General features: G+C 43.9%; 3 protein-coding genes across 3 annotated transcripts; all 3 read right to left on the bottom strand.

The window, feature by feature from the left end:
* Window positions 1-6,608: 6,608 nt before the first annotated feature.
* PHALS_03028 (uncharacterized protein) lies at window positions 6,609-7,010 on the bottom strand (the record flags this gene model as incomplete). Its single annotated transcript, XM_024721268.1, has 2 exons — window positions 6,609-6,686; window positions 6,765-7,010. The coding sequence occupies 2 exons, from the start codon at window positions 7,008-7,010 to the stop codon at window positions 6,609-6,611; spliced, it is 324 nt and encodes a 107-aa protein (XP_024572848.1).
* Window positions 7,011-8,655: 1,645 nt separating this feature from the next.
* PHALS_03027 (uncharacterized protein) lies at window positions 8,656-8,891 on the bottom strand (the record flags this gene model as incomplete). The annotated part of the gene is made up of 2 exons (XM_024721257.1): window positions 8,656-8,786; window positions 8,846-8,891. The coding sequence occupies 2 exons, from the start codon at window positions 8,889-8,891 to the stop codon at window positions 8,656-8,658; spliced, it is 177 nt and encodes a 58-aa protein (XP_024572847.1).
* A 110-nt stretch (window positions 8,892-9,001) lies between these two features.
* PHALS_03026 (uncharacterized protein) lies at window positions 9,002-11,240 on the bottom strand (the record flags this gene model as incomplete). Its single annotated transcript, XM_024721246.1, has 3 exons — window positions 9,002-9,154; window positions 10,039-10,259; window positions 10,316-11,240. The coding sequence occupies 3 exons, from the start codon at window positions 11,238-11,240 to the stop codon at window positions 9,002-9,004; spliced, it is 1,299 nt and encodes a 432-aa protein (XP_024572846.1).
* Window positions 11,241-19,445: the final 8,205 nt, after the last annotated feature.

Genomic DNA, 19,445 nt, shown 5'->3' with positions numbered 1-19,445 from the left:
GAGAGTTCCTAGAAGTGGTCTGCGACCACCAACTTTTAGCCGCTTTTGGTATGGTTGAACACTTAAAATCTCGTCTCTGTTGCGCCATCACTTTCGAAATGTGGCAGCATCAACACTTCACTCTTTCTTGCGAAAGTGAGGCGCCGCGCGACTCGGCACGCCACCACCTTGTTCGCCGATCCACTTGCTCGCCTCCTGCTTCTTTCCGAGCTCAATTGCTTGACGCATGGTTGATTTCAAAATAACGGCCCAATGCTAAGGTATTTACAGCTGCCTTTTATTTGAAGAGGTCTTTTAATCGAAGCGTTATTTTAATCGAAGCGGTCTTCTATCTCTAGAACATTGTCAAAAATTTGATGGGGGCTTGTAATAGTAGAAGGTCTTCTATTCGTAAAAATCCGTTAGTTCGTATCAGTAGATATAGAATTTATTGTGCTCATGCACATAGCATAGCAAACTCACAGTTAGTCATCAGAGAGGCTCTCGGTTTAGCTCTTGGTCACAGCGCTCGGACCCATCATCTGACTCTGAGACACAAAGCTTCCTCGGGGCGAAATGCACGGCAACCCCGTTGCATAATTGCACGACTCCCGAATCTATCAGGATTTTCCACGGCTTCACAAAGTCTGCCACGTTGTCATCATCGACTAGCAACTCTGAGCTTTGATGCTCAATTAAGAGATAAATTTACTGATCTCGACAACCACGAAATACAATGAAGCACAATTCTTTCCCAGTAGACGCAGGGCAGCCTAATAAAATTCAAAGATTCTCCGCAATGGATTCGTCTGCACCCGTGCCGATCCTTCGTACCTCTCATCCGGTGGCGTGGGGTGGGGGGCGTAAGGTGCAGATGATTTTGACCCCCATAGAGAACACAACTGCGAGTACCGCGGATTTGCTCCGAGAAAAAGGTTCTTTCCCACCATTCAGGCTGAGATCCACCGTCTCTGGGGCGCTCACAACGCTTACGGTCCCGGCATCTCATCCTAGCCTCATGACACGGAAGTTGTACCTTGCATTGACTGCAGCGTTCACCGCTCACAAAAACAGGTGAAGCGGAGGCCGAAAGCCTTCCAATCGAGAATCCTCCACCGAGATAGCCGTTGGAGATAGGCTGACGTCATTAAGCCGATGAGAATTCTCAATTCGTGGACATATATTGCCTGTTCCTGCCTTTCTTGAAGTATAAACAAAAATTATGCGCGCCCCAATCCGCTTAGTTAGACTATGCAAGCACTCGAGATTTCTGTTGGTTCAATTAGTTCGACGTGAGATTTCTCTTTGTCGAGGTTTTGCACATGATTGACTAATCTTGTCTGCGACTTTCTTAATTGGGTATCGTAAGCGCGATACAATGTGGTTTCAGGGTAAGTTCCATGGACATATCAATTTCCTTCATTTTTCTCATCAAGAGGAAGAAACTCTATTCGTTCCGGCTCTTGAAGGCTTGGACGCTCAGCATCAGTAGCCTTACGGTAAGTGTCCTATACAACTCTAAGCTCTTTAACTAATGTCATGAACTTTCAACTTCTCGAGTCAAATATTGCATTCCATTCAACTTCTGAAGAAGAAGTATCCAAGCCTTATCGCGCATACACCTTTGACGATACTCGCTATCGTTTAAACAAATTCACCTAGAGCTGTGAGAACCTTATATCTTTTCACATCTTTTGAGATGATGGTAAATTTATAGTAAGCTACGAGGAAAGACATAATGGAGTTGCAGTGCAGCTCTAGCATTGAAAATTTTCGTTGTCAAGTCCGCTATTAGTCTCCCGTACCGTACGGGTCCATACGCACCACCTGAGTGCCTGGCCGAGAGGCTCTAAAGTGCAGATACGTTGTTTTTTCTTTATGCTAGAGTGACATGTATATTCTATTTGGTCGAGCCTACGGTGGTTCTATATATGTTTTTTAGTATTATTATAACTAAGTTCATCAAATAGCTTAGCGCGAGAGATCTTTCCTTAATGATGTTGTATCATCCTCATTCAACCGAGCAATAATTAGTTCTTTACCACAGCATTTTCCATTGGAACTGCTTTGATAAAAGTCTAACAAGCGGTAATCTAATGTGTAAATTAAATGCACTTTGTTATTTCTCAACTACCAAATGTAAATCTCACTGAGATCACATTTATTTATCTTATCAGGAGACACTGCGCAATTGTTGACAGCTTAACAAGCTACCAATTTGTCTTATCGATACAGATACTATCACATCAAAAGTTATCTTCTTAACCTGCTTACTGAAGCTAAGAAATCTGTGGTCAACTTCCTGCATGCAGACACGGCGAGGCAGCCGAGGTGTTCTCTATTGTATACGATCACAGTATTTTCATGTGCAACGGGTTCTCCGTGCACCTTGCACATAGGAACATTTGATTTGAAAAGTCTGCGTTGACAGACACACAGAGCATGGGAATCGTACATTTTACTCAGGAGGATAAATAACAAAAAGCTTTTCTGTCGATACGAAATTTACTGTTTCGAACAAAACATATACTAACAATTGAATCTACTCACACAAATACTGTAAAGACACATTTTACTACATCCAATATTAAACTACATTTATTGCATGACGTGAGGTTCATAGCCCAAGTATCCACGGGACTCTATCTTCACATCTTTTAATTAGTACAAGCCATAACTTGTGGAGATATGTATTGGTGGATTTTTGCCGGCAACAGTGTCGCTTAGTGCGGCATGAAACATGTTGCTAACTAAGTTAAAACGTTTAAAATACCAGTACTTACCGGACACTATTTAAAGATTAAATTTAAAGTCTATATCAGTGGACCGCCAATACACTACCGGAACAGTTAGACTGGATAAAGACACCTGTGCATGTGGCGAGACTTTAGCTCATTTATATGTTGCTCATGCGTACATGAGAGCTTACTCATTTATACATTCTGATTCAGCTGTTATAGCTCTCATTCAACATCATGTCTTTTTATTGGGATGGTGGTTCGAGGAAGTGTCATGCGTTTCATAGAGACTGTGTTTGTACTCTCATCTCGAGATACTACCTCGATTGAATGTCGAATGAATCAGAGTAGTAATAGCAAGCTCGGAGCGAGAAAAAGTGGTTACAAATAAGCTACCAAATATTTCGGTAAAGAGTCATCTAAGCTCAGAAAATATGTATTGCTTCTATAAATTCTTAAATGCATAACATATCGCAACCGAGACACTTCCTGTACGTATCGCCTCACATTAATGCGCGACGTCACCATTCTGACATTTGATAGTATATAATTGGAGCGACAAGAAAGCTTACCTTTTTCATTTTGCATTTTTAGCAGATACCGTGCCTGATAGATTTACATGACAAAATAAATAATAACCTTAATATCTCTCACAGGAGATGTTGTGGTGATGACGCCGAGCAAAACTAGCATGATCTTTATAGATCACCTTGGAGCCGAACACATGTTACCTTCATCCGACACGAGTACTCGTAACAACGAGAAGCTCTTTCATGCTAGGTACTTTCTCTCTGCCGCTTAAAGTTGATGAGACGCAAACAGATCAATGCATGAATCTCCATTGGCATTCGCTTGGCTAGGACAAAGGCCGAAGCGACACAGACGATATCAAAAGACCGATCTGAAAAACATAAACGGGTGCTCATTAGGCCTTATTCTATAGCGCTATAGCCTTAAAGGCCGCTTTTTCTGTAGCACATCATCACAATTCATATCTTTGTAACAAGATAGGCAAGGAGCCATGTACTTTTACACTACTCTTGCAAAAATAGTTAGCCAAGCCATTCTCTCACCCCACTAGAACAGTGGCCGTTGCCAATTGTCGAATGTCTCAATACTTCAGAATCTGTCTGCAGAAGAAGCTATATTTAAAGTGAATTTTTTCGGCACCATAAGCTTAACTTCGTGTGTTGACAAACAACTTTTCTAAACGCATACGTTCTAGCACTTCTCTTAAGTGTTTGATGCAACCGTTCACATGCAATTTTTTGAGCTCTGCTTGTCTATGGATGGAATTTCCGTCGAATGAGGTTAAGCATAGGTACAATATGACCAAAACAGCAACGTTTCGTTTGTTTCCTACCGTCAAACGACGCTGTCGCTTTTGATAGTTTCGGGAGTATAAACTTCTACTATCTGAGCATCTTGCCTGGAGTACTCATTACAGCGCAATGTCTCTCATGATCACTTGATATAACTATTTAGTAGACCGGGAGCACTGGACGCGGATAGGCAACGTCTTTTGTAAAGGAAACAGCTTGCGCTAAAATAAGAACTTTTCTCTTAAAATCATGCCAATTTAGTACTTGCAGATATACTTTCTGGCATAGATGGTCGGCGCCAGCTGGCAAGGTTTACCAAACCCGCTTTATGACTCGCGCGGAAAGGGTGCCTATGCTGTCGCACTGTCCCCTGATGAAGCGCGGCGCGAAACTAAATCAATCTCATGTCGCACTCTCCAATACGCGAGTCATATACACGATGGGTCTCTCGTTACCTGGTCGTATTTTTCTCTTAACAAAGATCCGTACAGCACTCGAAAAACATTCTACCTCTTTCGCTCAATGCCCGATCAGAAGCTTTAGTGACGTAGTCATCTATGACAAATGATGAGCTCCACTTCTTCGCATTAAAATAAATCCTCAAGATCAATGATAATTTCTACCATACTTCTAGGCCATGAAAAAATCCCCTAGGACTACCCGAGTAATTCCATTCAAGAGTGAATGATTTTCTCGCCATCAATTCCTTATTACTCCATACGGCGAGCGCATCACACGATTGTGCTAATTTAGCAGTTTCGTTACATCGTGACATACTTAAATCTACCTATATAAGTTCTGGTCCTATGCCTTCTACTCGTGACTAATAGTCGCCTGCCTCAATTGGCTATTGCTCAGGAGATTACAGAACGATGCCACACAGAATCTTTCTCATGTCATCGAACCCCAAAGACCGCGACACACTTCCACCATTATACACCCAGTCATATCAAATATCTGGATCCCCAGCTTGAAGCTGTGATAAAAGATGCTGCTCATTTCTGTATCTGCAAACATGTGCTGATGAGACCGTAACACGTAATCGTTATCTTCTCATCACGAGGTTGCGGCTAACTTCCAACTTTGACTTCTATACTTAGCTCAAGGCACTTGGCCACATTGCTGCCAGTTTATCCGGTCAATTTCATGTTCATAGTCAAATCTATCGCAGCTTTATGCCTACCAAGAGCTTTTCGGCACTATAAAAGTACATGGTGAAAGCATTGCTAGAGCTTGAGCTCCACTTCGAAAGAAGTGCATGTCACCTAATGTTATCGATTTCCTATCGATTTCTAGGTAGGAGTGTTCAAGTCACACAATACCTTGAAGGATCTCGAATTCAGGCTACAGGTTTAGAACCAGGCAACATATCACACTGCAATGCCCTCAATTTTTGCAAAAAGGTTCAAACGAAATCGAAAGCTCTACACTTTACTCCAAAGATGAAAGGATATCGTGGCTGGACTCCGCATCTTCAAGTTCTCCACGTGAGCACTGTTTTCACGATAGCCGCGGTTCGTATCTCACTTGTGGATATTTTAGCATTTACCAAGACCAGGATTTTGTGTTAATCAGCGCCTTCATCTCAATTTAAACCCCACCTTTCTTCGACAGAGTCGCTTCCTTAGAAGGATTGGGCCCCATTGACATTATCACATATTGAGTACGATTAAACCTAAATTTCTGTTGCTCACGCCCTCTTGGTCTCAGTTGTACCCCACAATAATTCTTGGCTGACTCTGACGCATCTTACCAGAGTCTTGAAGAATAAATTTGCGATTTGCAATCAATGTAACTTTCTTAGCATTGTTGTTTAATCTAAGTAGATACGGAAGACTTCAATATCAGCCACATTTGCCCGGGACCCTCCTTTAAAGTTGGTAGCCTTATCGTCTCTCGTGATGAATCTCTGTAGCTCCCAGTTACTGAATTTGCCCCTCTTCCCCAAGGGTGTTATTTATAGAGAATTATTTTTGTTTGAACAAAGCTTTGATTTGTACACTTTACCGTATCCAGTAGTTAGACTATCGTTACTATTTTCAAGATTTGACGTGAGTCTAGCAACTCACGCGTATCTTTTGATTTCTCCTTTTCGTAGTCGAATGTAACGTGTGATTTTGTAAGATGTTGTTTCTTGCACACTCAAACGGAAGTGCAAGGCGTGTGTACGGTTATGTACAGCTCAAAACACTTTTTTGTGCTTGATGCATTGCAAAGTCGTTTCAAATGAAGCTTGAACGGATGATGTTCCTCGCTGCGTCCAACTGTGCGGGTGTTCACGCAACTCCAGGATTTAAAGCTTTTTTGTGTGGGAAACACAGTACCCTCCTTGCACGCTATAAGGAGTGATAGTTCTTATGATGTCGATTCATGTAGAATTAGAGCGCGATGAATACACACGAAACAATAGGCACATACTTAGCTAGGCTATAGGCTTGTTAATTTTGGTTAATCTTTTAAAGAGTTTATAATCAAATGTACAACAAAAACGATCAGTGACTTGTGCAGTAGACATACTTCACCAGTAAACTTGGATAAAAATGATACACTCATGTAAGATGCATTTTCTCTACTTGAACTTCAGTAAATCCCCGAAGCCAAATCCTCTTCTCTCGATTGACTTATACAGAAATACATCGTCATTTTGCTGTAGTCAATCTAACGGACAATTCGGAAATCACAATACCCTCCGTGTGGGTCAAACACGATTCATTGACTTTCTGACCTTGGATGACTCGGCACATATTGTTAGCATGACTTGAGTTGGTCGCGATAGTACACTTTGTGGTCCCAGAGCCGGATGCGGCGATGGACTTTTTGATTGCAATAACTGTGAGAATGCGTTCCTGAGACATTCTCGGGAGATCTTCATCTGAACGTCGGTGGTCGCACAACCAGCATTCAACACGTAGGACATTTCAGAGCGAGGTGATGATAACCTTTTCTGGACGAGAGAAGATGAGATAGCCATGTATTCAGTCACATTATTGCTGGCGCATCGTAATGCTCTAGCAGTGTCCAATTATGGAAGGCGCGCGCGAGAATGGACCCGTTGGCACGCAAAACTAGGTTCGCAGCAAACGCTGCACACATCAGGATACCCAGTATTTGAGGTGTTTTACGGGTATAGAGACGTCTTTCTATTTTGCATCAAGAAGTCTGACCGATTTGAGTAGTTTAGAATCGTCATGTGATGCAGACGCGTACTGACGCGTAGTGTGCGCTCAAATTTTCAGGTTTACGCTTCAAGCGATGAGAAACAAGTGGGCTCACGTGCAACACCCTACTTACAAAGAAATACACTATAGGTGGGCATTGACGATGCCGAATACTGATACAATATATGTGCGTCTTGCGACGAGAATCAAAGATGTTGTTGAACCTTCCGATCGAATTGGACGATTTTGCCAGCGTGATATGCTGCATTGTCCTGAATTTGAATTCGAGATATATCACTCCCTACATATGGCGTGGATTGAGTGCAGGAGCCATGATTCGACTATTTTATGAAGCTAGGCGCCCCCACTTCTCTCCTGGTGGAACGGGTTTCCACGTGCCCTAGCAGGAAGGGTGTGGATCACACAAGATGGTGTGATCATGCAGTTTGTGAGTAACACAAGATGTGTAACCACACAATGGTGTGTATATACTTAAACAAAAAGTCGGTACGTGGCTGGAACAGCCAGTAGCTTTACACTTGATAAGTTTGAATATATATAGGCAGGAAAACCTACTGAAGCGTTAGTTAGCCTTAAGTTAAGGTTGTAATTACTTTTGGAGTAAGTGGATTGCGATCCGCTTCAATCGTACTGGTTCTAAGTATAGAACGAAAATCACCGACCTTAACCAAGCTTCCTTCAAGCGAAAGAGCTACAGCAGCCCAGCTACACCTGACGTATTCTCGAAATTTCATGAATTTACTTCTGCCAGGAAGAAGAAGCGCTTTTGGCACGGGCATGAATTGACGATTGCTTCTGTGTAGACTGTGACTGACTAATTTGACAGCAATTGTATCGCTAAGATTTTGGGGCATAGCTGGGACGACAATAGTGGCAGTAAACCTCGGTGTCAGGATGATTTAGAAAGTATTGATCATTCCTAACAGTCTCCGTATTGTATCTCTGCTGAGACTTAATATAGAGACTGCATATCGTTGTTCCTGGTGTGTACGGCAGAGTATATATATATATTGAGATTAACATACATTTAGAATTAAGTAAGGGCTATAACACTGAATACCAATACAACTATATGCAGGCTGACAGCAGGCGTACCCGGAGCATGCAAAGGTGTTTTTGTCTTCATAATGGATACTTAAGAGCTTTGCAGGAAAGTTTGGTATTTATTTTACTGATATACGATACACATTACATTAATTACAGCTCATTGACTTAATTAGTGTGAGCTCAATGTGGTACGGTGGACAGGGCCCTACGGTAGTATGGACAAAGTCACTGCGACTTGAAAAATCCCCATGTAGATGTAATTGTTACCGCCTACTGTCGATCGATCCTGACTTTAATCCATGTTCACGCGGCTTCTCCGCTGACTCCGTCCAATAAAAAACCTTTTTGCAGGCTTTTGTGAAGTAGTCACAAGAAAACTTCCTTCCTTCGTTACTGAAGTCCATTTTTATTTTCAGGATGCCCCCCATTTACTAATACCGTCCCACCCGAGCGTGACTTTGATATAGATGCGATCGACTTCTCCGCTGAAGTCGTTTGACCAAAAACAAGCTTGCAAACTTCTGTGAAGTGGTCTCGACAGCTGCTGTCTCTTTCGTCACGGAGTTCCTGACGAATCTACCCCATGCCACCTGAGAGCAAATTCTTCCAGTTAATGATAATAGCATGACGACACTGACGGAGAATTTTTGATGCCAATGGTTCAAATGAAGCAGGAGCATGAGCAGGAGCAGACACAGAAACAAGGGTAGGAACATAAGCAGCAGCTACAGGAGATTCATTTCTGCTGGACTGGCGCAGCAAGTGGAGGTGGATACTCTGTTCTCCGAAAATTCCACGCCTGATCACCAAAACTCTCTCTTCGCCAAATCCTTCCCATAGTATGCTGCTCACCACCACTGCCTGCGCTAGTAATTGTTCCATCACTCGTCTACACACGATTAACTATTGTTGGCCAAGAAAAGCGTCATCTAAATAGCATTGAGAGTAAATGCAAAGACCACGTCAAAGATGACAGAGAGTCTCGGTCCAAATCGAAGAATGTGAGTCGGATACATTACTAATCTTCCTTCATCAATTCGACGGAATGTTAATTTGTTGCTAAAACTCGAAGTAGAAAAGTCAATTATATTGCTATGTCTTCGTCCTGACAATGTCATGCAGTGATATGACCATTCAATATATCAGCCATTTCAGAAGACAAAGCTAGAGGAAATACGTGTTTAGATGAATAAGTTAATCGTATTAGCTCCATAAATGACATTACGCACTCACGAAAGGCCACTCAAATTTGCTGCAAGATGAAACTTGGCCAAAAATTTCATTCGATGGGATAAGGTCAGATGTGGTCTATCGTATGTGAGTATTAAAAACGACTTGATGCTTGATATTTTTGCCGATCAATACTGTTGACCCTATATGGAGTCGAAAGTTTACTGCGGGATTCGTGGCAAGAAAGGACTTTGACTTGTCTTTTTCTAATATTCAGAGTAATGTGGTATCTTTGTATAAGAAACGCAAGAATTCTCATGAAGTACGTGGAGTGCGTGAAAAGTTTACTCTGGGTTGAGTTGTAACAGCTGAATGGTCAATGCCAACGTTTTAAAGCCGCATCATTCGATCTTCGCATGCTGCATAATTACTGCAGAAAGATCATTTGACTTGTAAGCTGTGCACGTTTATTGAGCACTACAAATGAACCAAGCTTTGACAGTGTAATTCAAAGAAAGTGTATTACTATTTCTTACGAGTGTGTTGGTTTACACATTTGAAGTCACATATAAACCAATCTTGCGACTGCAATCATATTCTTACCTCAGGAAGTTGTGGAGTATCCAGAATATGATTGTTATAAAGAGCTTCGTAGTATTCACCGGCGACGGCTTGGGCAAATTCATCTCTGGCATACACTCCCCAATCACTAATCTCAGGGTCAACCATTATTTTATTATAAACATCGCCAGGATGTTGCTTGTTGTTGAACCATTCTTGATATTGTGCTTGTTGAAAATAAAGGGCCCACTCTTTATCTTTATCTGACACATTTCAGACACTCGCGCTTCTCTTAGCATTTTCGCCACTTTTGCGGAACCGAAAGCTTCTTTAAGCGTATCAAGCAGCGTCACCGTATGTGCTCCATCGGGATAACGTTTGTAGAATTTAATGTGGTAGTCAATCCATACTCGAGGAGAAAATTTCTCAAACCCACGATAGAGAAAACTATCGGAAGTGGGGATCACCATTTTCACAACTGCGACCGGATTCTTTCTCTCGTTCAGCCACTTCGAAGATAGAGCCTTCAAGTACTTTTGCCCTTTGTCATTTTGATTGTTCGGAAGGGTCAAAATCCCAACTAGTTTGGTCTCTCCATAGATCGTGATGAGATGTTCCAGTTCAGCAAGTATATATGTCTCTTCAGGTCTATCTCCATTCTGAAGGCGTATACACTTCACCCACTCAAAAAACTGTTCGCTAAACAAATGGCGATAATCGACCTTCGCAAAAATGTTCCTTGTTATCGTATCAAAAAGCTGCGGCTCATATTTGAGCAGTGCAGCAGCGAGCAAAGTTGTATGAGGATCCTGGAGCGCATTTCGAAATATAAATTCCAGATTTTCGGGGGGAAATATAGTCTTCATACCATGAAGAAGTATTTCGTGTCGTCTCGACCAGTCCTTCACGTCTCGACGGCAAATCAAGTAGGCCCATTTTCGCCACGACAGAGTCGCCAGGAGGTTTGGTGGCCCAAATTTCAACCCGACTGCTTTAGCAAAATCTTTGCTTTGCAGATAAGGTAAGACTGAGTCCTTGATGCGGTATAAATCAAGATCATCCGAGGTTTGTTCGCTTACAAAACGGAAGTGATCGAGTGTAAATGTTCTGAATTCTTCGTCAGTGCTTTGAGATCCAGATGAATTCACTGTCTGTGACGTGGTTGACGTGAGATTTGTTCTTGCCAAAGCACTGGTAGCGAGAAGACTTGCCAGCAGAATAGTGCGTAAGTAGCGAAAATGCATGAGAGTAGTTGGATGAAATTGCGAAAGTGAGTTGATTAGATACCTGATGCGTGGTATGGTGATGAATAAAAGTGTCAACGAGCTCAGCTGCAGGTTATTGTAAATATGCCAATGAAGTCGTAAGGAAATGCAACTTGTTGTTTATGAACACCTTACGCATGCGTAAATTATGGAATATTACACTATCGAACAATTAAAAGAAGGTACAAATTTCACTCTTATGTGCTTGTAAATATTCAGAGATGCTACTGATGAAGATGATAAGATCGTTGGAAAGGAAAGTAGAGGGATGTGGTATAAATTGGCTGGTTGGTCTCACGTCAAGCAAGGATATGATAATATTTATCAGGTTGGGAAAAAACCTAAATACACATCACTTTTGGAAGTTATTTCTTTTGAGGGTCTCGGTCTTGTTCCTAGGTGGACGAACTAAAACAACGACTGAGCATTGTATAAGTGGATTGTTCGAGTCGAAATTTCTGCCGTTTAAGGTACATGACAGCCTCATTGCACTTAGTGGTATGGTTGGTCAGTCCTACGACCTAGTCGTGCAAGGATTGTATCCTCTGTAAGGTAGATCACGAGATGTTTTCCCAGAACAACTTCAAAAGATTAGTAGTATCTATCGCTGGTTTTGATGGGGTCAGTAAAACCGCGTCTCAAGGGCCTTATGCGGTAATTGTTCACCTGGAGGTTTTTACTAGCACTGAATATCAGCTGGTGCGACACTTTAAGGAACGTCCCAATGGGACAAAGGGCATCTATATTGGTAGCTCTTTGATGGAATACATGAAAGAAGTCTGTCACTCTAGGTTAGGGAACTTGAGAAATCCAGGAATTCTGCTATGCTTCAGAGGGAGTGCAGCGGGGCTGCCGTAGCTCTTTGCTTAGAGCAAGCTTACTAATGTTACCGACCTTACGTTCTATACTAGACCAGTATGAGTGTAGCGGGTCATAATCCGCTACCTCCAATAGAACCCAAAACCTTGACCCAATGAAAATACACTATTCCGTTTGGCTCCGCACTATATTTCATTTGTTGCATTTGCGACAGAGCCTATATCTAAATCTATTAAATAAATAGTATAACCTCATGAATATGCATAACTTCAGGCAGTTCGGCGACGTAGTGGCTTCTACTTTCGGTGTAGCCTTACCATTGTGTCATTACACCGTCTTGTGTAATCCTCACCTTTATACATTCGCACCATCTTGTGTGACCCACCCTTATACACCAGGGAACGTGTAATACCGTTACACTCTCGCCAACAAAATTGTGAAAGCCCATAACGTTTGCCTCGTACGAGGCTCGGTGTCTAAGATACCGTTACGCCCCAAGAACCTTACTAACGCATTCAGTGCTCAATGCACCCTGTGTCCTTGAAGCGAAAAACACCCAGCCTAGGTGATTTCAAGAGCGTCCGCGGGCGGAGCCCATTTCGTTTCCTGAACGCGGTGCAACCAAGGGCAGCACGTCCCCGGTTTCACGGGAAGCATATCCTAAGTTCACGACAACCGGGCGCCAGATTTCCTTGTGGGGGATTCGGAGATATTCGACTAGTACTCGTTTCTAGGATGGAAAAGATGTGGTGAGGTGCGCCAACGGCGCGACGTGAGCCCTAATCGAACCTTACGGAAACCGTGCCCGTTCCCGACCTCTCGACTTCCAGAGAAAGTGATATTATTCCCTATCGCCTCGACGAGACAGGAGCAGAAGTTGGAGCTGCTCACAGGGCGGCATTCAAACACTTGCATCTACGGTCGTTCTTAGATTTTCGTGTGAAATACGGCTTTCGCTCGCGGATCCTGCCACTGAAGCGAAAGACACGATCACCCGATCATTAAGCGTCTTCGAAGTCGGGCCCCGGCCACATCACAAGTGAGCTTGAACAACGTAAAGCTGTCCGAGCTCGCTTCTTGGTACTTCAAGAATTTCCAATGGATAGGTACCGCGCTCGAGCTCGCGCAGAATGCACTCCTGTACCCGCAATGCAGACGATTTCTGAGGTGCTCCCCCCTGACGAAACCACTGCAGATAAAATAGAGAACTTTAAGAGAGCCCGAAAACTTTCCTCGCTGTCTAACTTACAGCGGAGCTACAAGGAAGTGGAAATGCGCGTTGAACGCATCTTCGATTTCGAATTCGCCAAACTGCAGGCGCAACGCCGACTTCCTACGTATTGTCGTCCTGCGACATATGAAGAATCCATCACGCTCCCGGGAATTCTGGGGTTTCTCGCACCTGTGAGTCTACAACCACAGCAGCTCAGGGCTCTGGCTTGAAATCATCTCATGGCCCTTCAGCTCCCCGTGTTCTTCCGAGAAGCGGGGCGTACTACGACGCGGAGCGTTATGCCTCCTCTGATCATAAGCGTCCATGACGTCTGGGCAGTCCTGCCGAAGTGGCACCTCAGACTCCCTCGCGTTCTTGGAGTTGGGTATCCCCGCCACTTCACCAGCTATTGAATTTCACCCAGGCGATGGTATCGACCCACAAAACGTTTCACGTGGAAGTGGGCGAAACCGTTATTGTCGAGAAGAGTCGACGGCGGACGATGACGACTCGGTCGATCGCCGTCTAGTGACTTGAGATGCTCTCTGAGCTATTCAGAGAGAACGCTTTTGTCATTGGCACTCCGCCAAGCATCTTGCCAAGTTTGATTACTGCTGTGCGGAAACCTTCGGGTGCTCAGAGCACTTTGTGCACCGACCGCCTCACGTTGAGGAATATCGCGCTTTGTCGGAGCGGCACATAGCCGGCGAGCGACGAATGCATCACTCGTGTGACGGTGGAGCGCCTGATGCTGTTGGAAACTGGAATACTTGCACTTCGTGCTCAAAAACCAGTTGCTGGTTCAGCTTTTGGGTGGTCGAGCACCTTTGGGCGCCACATCGGCGACAAAGTTTTCGCGTGCACTTGCGCCGATTCCCGGTCCGGCATAAGCAATCCTTCATAAAACACCGGGTTTGTTCGCATCCTTCCGGGAAGGTTTGGAGTAGACGCAAGGCCTCTCTTGGCCACGACATTGGATAATCCTTGGACGAAGCCTTTCTTAAAGACGGTAGAAACCGCACGTAAGGTAAGTTTTCAGCATTTGAAAAGCAAGAACCCCGACCTCAAAGTACTCACCTTTTCTTCTGCGTCTTCTGTCTGTACGTCCTGGCTTTCAGCCATTGCATCGCAAACTTGTCGTAAGACACTCAGTCTGTTCGACAGGAAGTCATCGACTTCTTTACGGCGGTGAGGGGGCTGATATCAGCTAGCCGCTGGGCTATTTCTCTCCCACCGCGCTATGAACCATGGGCTGGCGACTTCAGCAAGACGCGGGGATTAATAAGCCCGTTCAAGTAGAACGGCGTGTAGCCGGTAGACGCATGCACTGCATTGTTCAGAGCAAACTCTACGAATGGCAACATGGCGCTCCAGCGCTTCGGCGTCTCAGTGCAGACGCTGCGAAGAACTTTTCATGAACGCGATTCAAGTGCTCATTCTAACCATCGGTTTGTGGATGGCCCGCTGTTAACATAATCAACTTGGTCTCCAGCACCTTGAAGATTGTAAACCAAAACTTCCCAGTGAAGTGTGGGTCGCTATAGAGACAATTGACTCCAGTAGCCATAATGCAGTGTATTCATCTACCGGCTACACGCCGTTCTACTTGAACGAGCTTAGTAATCCTCACGTTCCGCTGACGCCGCCATCCTATGGCCCAGGGCTTGGGTGAGGGAGGAATACCTCATGGCTAGCTGTTGAAAGCGTTCCCAGTGTCCGTTAAGATTAATGACTCTCTGTATACCAGACTGAGTGTCCTACTCCTACGACACATTCACGATGCGATGGCTGATACCCAAGACGTGCAGAAAAAATATGCAAACAATAGAAGCATAAGAAATGTTGAAAACTTGAAGATCGGAGACCTGATTTTATTAAATGCTCAAACCTCCCTACAAATGCAGTATCTGCTGGCTTTAAGACGAAGCTCCATCCAAGGTTTATCGGACCTTTTAAAGTCGTGACCAAGCGAGGCCTTTTGTATACCCCAAACCTTCCGAGAAGGATGCGCACCCACTCGGTGTTTTATGTGCGCTTGCTTAAGCCGCGCCGGGATCCAGCGCAAGTGAACGCGGAAGCGCTGTTGCTGGGGCGGCGGTTAATGGCGTCCGGACACCTACAAGCTCAACCAGCGACTTGTTTTTGAGCACGGAGTGCAACGATTCTCGTTTCTAACGGCGTCAGGCGCCCCACCGTTGCACAAAGTGACGCATTCGTCTGCTTGACGACTAGGAGCCGCTCCGACAGAGTGCGATATTCCTCAACGTGATGCAGTCGATGTATAAAGTGCTCCAAGCATTCGAGGCCTTTCGCACAGCGGTATGCAACTTTGACAAGATGCGCAGCAGAGAGCCGATGACGACTGATTTTGTCTTCAAGTGCTCGAAGAGCAGCGCAAGTCACCGGATGGTGATCGACCGAGTCGTCATCGTCCGCCGATGACTCTACTCGACAAGATCATTGGCGTCCACTATCACGTGAAACATCTTGTGGATCGACGTTGTCGCCAGGATCAAGGCCAATATAAGTGGCGGGAATATCCAAACTCCGAGACTCTGGAAGTTTGAGGTGCGACTTCGGCAAGCCTGCCCAGATGTCGTGGACGCTTACGATCAGAAGGATCATATCACATCGCATTATCGTACGTCCCGCTTCTCGGTAGTAGCTCGGGAAGCTAAAGGGTCATGAACAAAGCTCAATCTATGAACTCCAGGCTCCTGTGGCCGTATACTCACACGTGGGAGAAACCCCAGAGCTTGCGGGAGCATGATGGATTTCTCATATGTCGCAGGACGACAATACGTAGGAAATCGACGTTACGCCTTGAGTTTGGCGAACCCAAAATCGAAGATGGCGTTTAGCGCACCCGTTCACTTTTTTGTGGCTCCGGTGTAAGTTATGACAGCGAGGAAAGTTTCCGGTGCCGCTGCATTCATCGCTCAAAGAGCTCTTAATCATCTGCAGCGTTTTTGCCAGGGACGAGCACTTCAGGAATCGTCCGCATTACGGGTACAGAAGCACATCCTCTTTGATCACAAAGTCGAGCGCGGTGATAATCCATTGGCATTTCTTAAGGTACTAAGAAGCTCGAGCACGGCGAGCTCTTTCTTTGCCAAGCTCGGGTTGTGTAGTGGTTGGGGGCCCAACTACATAAACGCCTAACGATCGAGTGATCGCGTCTTTTGCTTCAGTAGCGGGATCTGCCAAGCGAAGGTCGTATTCCACACGAGGGTATAGAACCGACCGTGGATGCAAGCCTGCAACTGCTGCTTCTGTCTCGTTGAGGTGATTGTAATAATACCAGTTTTACTAGAAGTCGAGAGGTCGGGAACGGACACAGTGTCCGCAAGGTTCAATCAGGGCTCACGTTGCGCTGTTGACGCACCCTTGCCACCTCTTCTTCCTATTCTGGGAAAGGAGGATTCGACACGTAGTCGTCCTCAGCAACTACTCGACGAGGATATCCGTCGCCGAGGGTTAAGGATGTGCTTCCCGTGAATTTGACGACGTACTGTCCGGAGTTACACCATGTGCACGAAATGAAAACGGCTCTACCCGCGGGAGCTCTCGGAACCAGCAATGCTAAGTTTTTTTCGTTTCATAGACACAAGAAGTATTGAGCACAGAATGCGTGAGGAAGATCCTGGTGACGTAATGGTGCCTTAGACACGTGAGCCTCGTACGAGACAACAGTTAAATGTGAATTGTGGGTATTCCCAATTATGATGGGGGGGAGTGTAACGGAGTGACACGTACTCTGGTGTGAAAGAGTGGGTCACACAAGATGGTGTGACCGTACAGTGTTGTGTTTTACACAAGACGGTATAATAACACAATGGTAAGGCTACACCGAACTACGTGGCGGCACTGCTAGAAGTTATGCATATAAATGAGGTTTTCCTTTTCGATTAGAAAACCAATAGATAGGCAGCTCTGTCGAAAGAAATCAGCTTCAACTTTTAACGGAAGAGTGTATTTTTAAGGTTTTGGGTTCTATTAGAGGTAGCGGATTATGATCCGCTACACTCATACTGGTTCTAGTACAGAACGTAAGGTCGGTGACCTTAGTGAGCTTTCTTTAAGCAAAGATCTACGACAGCCCTGCTGCACACACTCTGAAGCATAGCAAAATTCCTGGACATCTCAACTTCCTTTATCCAGAGTGACAGACTTTCAACAAAGAACTACCAACTTAGACGTACTTTGTGCTCTCACCGTTGTCTCATTGGAAAGTTCCTTAAAGTGTCTCACCAGCTTATTCTCATTGCTAGTAAAATCATCAGGTAAACAATTACCGCATATGGCCCTTGAGACGCTATTTTACTGACCCCATCAAAACCAACGACAGATACCACTAATCTTTTATGAGAGTGCTGCGCGATCTACCCTTACATAAGATACAATCTTCTTAAGTCTAGGTCGTAGCATTGACCAACCATGCTACTAAGTGCAATGAGGCTGCCATCTACCTTACATGGCAGAAATTTCGACTCAAATAATCCATTTATACAATGCTCAGTTGTTGTTTTCGTTCGTCCACCCAGGAACCGAACCGAGACTTTCAAAAGAAACAACTTCCAAAGTGATGTGTATATCTTCCCAAACTGATAAATATTACTATATCCTAGAAAAACTATCCGTTTTGCTTGATGTGAGACCATTTTTTTGCCAGATCCCGTTACTTTCCACGTCCAATCATTTTCATTCGTATAATCTCTAAATATTTACAATCACTAAGAGCGAAATTTGAATTCTCGTGTAATCGTTCAATAGTGTGATCTTCCATAATTTACGCATTCGTAAGGTGTACATGAACAACAAGTTGCATTTCTTTACGACCTAAATGGCATATCTACAATAACCTACAGCTGAGCTCGTCGACATTTTTATTTATCACCAACAAGTCCCTCGGGTAAAAATGTGATTGCAGTCGCAAGATTAGTGCTCGAGAAACGTGCACTGCTTACAAGTCAAATGATCTTGCTGCAGTTATTAAGCCAGCGTGCGATGATCGAATGATGTGGCTTAAAAATTGGCGTTTACCATTCTGCTATTACAACTCATCCCAAATTGTACTTTTCACGCACTGTACGTACTTCACGAGGATCCGTCTGTTTCTTTATAGATCTATACGACATTACTCTTTATAATATAAAAAGACAAGCTGAAGTGCCCTCTAGCCAGGAATCCAACAGTAAATTCTATGTACCAGAAAGGCATCACATCGTTCGTCAAAAATTTTGATTGGCGTCGTCTCAACAAAAGAAGCATTAAGTTTTATTCTTCTATTTTTCTATTTCGAAATAGTTTAAAATTTAACATTCATCTGATCACAACAACCAAAAATGTTTTAAATCTGACCTTAATCTATCATTGAAGCAATGAAATTTTTGGTCAAAATTCATCTTGCAGCAAATGTGAGTGGAATAAAACCAACCTGCGTTGCGACTGCCTTTCATGAGTGTGAAATGTCATTTATGGAGCTGAAACGAATAACTTTAGCGTATATTATGCTTTTAAACACGAGTTTCATATAGCTTTCAATTCACTGCAAAGTCACCGAAGTTAAGAAGTTATCGTATACCTTTTAAGAGTTTAGATAAAGGAATAGATGCTATATTGACTTACCATGTAAATGCATGAAAATAAATTTTTCACTTTGAGTTTTTAGTAACATTCCATCGAATTAAGAATAGGGTATAGAGGAGAATTAGATGCCAATACGTATGTATCCCGCTCACATTCTCGATTTGGACGGAGACTTAAAGTGGGTCGTTGTGTCATTTTTGATGTGGTCTTTGCATTTATTTTCAGTGCATTGGGCTTGGCAAAGGGAGAGTTTCTGTGATTGATGCACCGAAGGCGTGGAGTCTATTGGGAACAGAGTATCTCGACGCCCCAATATAACTATAAGGGTAAATGCATATCAAAATCTTTTGGTTTTATCAAAATGTTGTAGGTGGTGGCAGTCAGAAGATTGAAGTTCCTAAGAAATCTTGATAGGAAATACCGTTGAAGCCAAACTTGATCCACCTCCAGCTGATTTCCCAACCCAGCAGAAAGAAACGTCTCGTTGCTGTTGCTGTTACTGTTGCTGTTACTGTTGCTGTTACTGTTGCTGTTGCTGTTGCTGTTGCCGATGCTGATGCTGA

This window comes from Plasmopara halstedii (assembly GCF_900000015.1).
Source record: "Plasmopara halstedii genome assembly, contig: Scaffold_208, whole genome shotgun sequence".
Lineage (NCBI taxonomy): Eukaryota > Oomycota > Peronosporomycetes > Peronosporales > Peronosporaceae > Plasmopara > Plasmopara halstedii.
The sequence above is the reverse complement of the archived record's forward strand: the minus strand, read 5'-3'. Positions and strand labels throughout refer to the sequence as shown.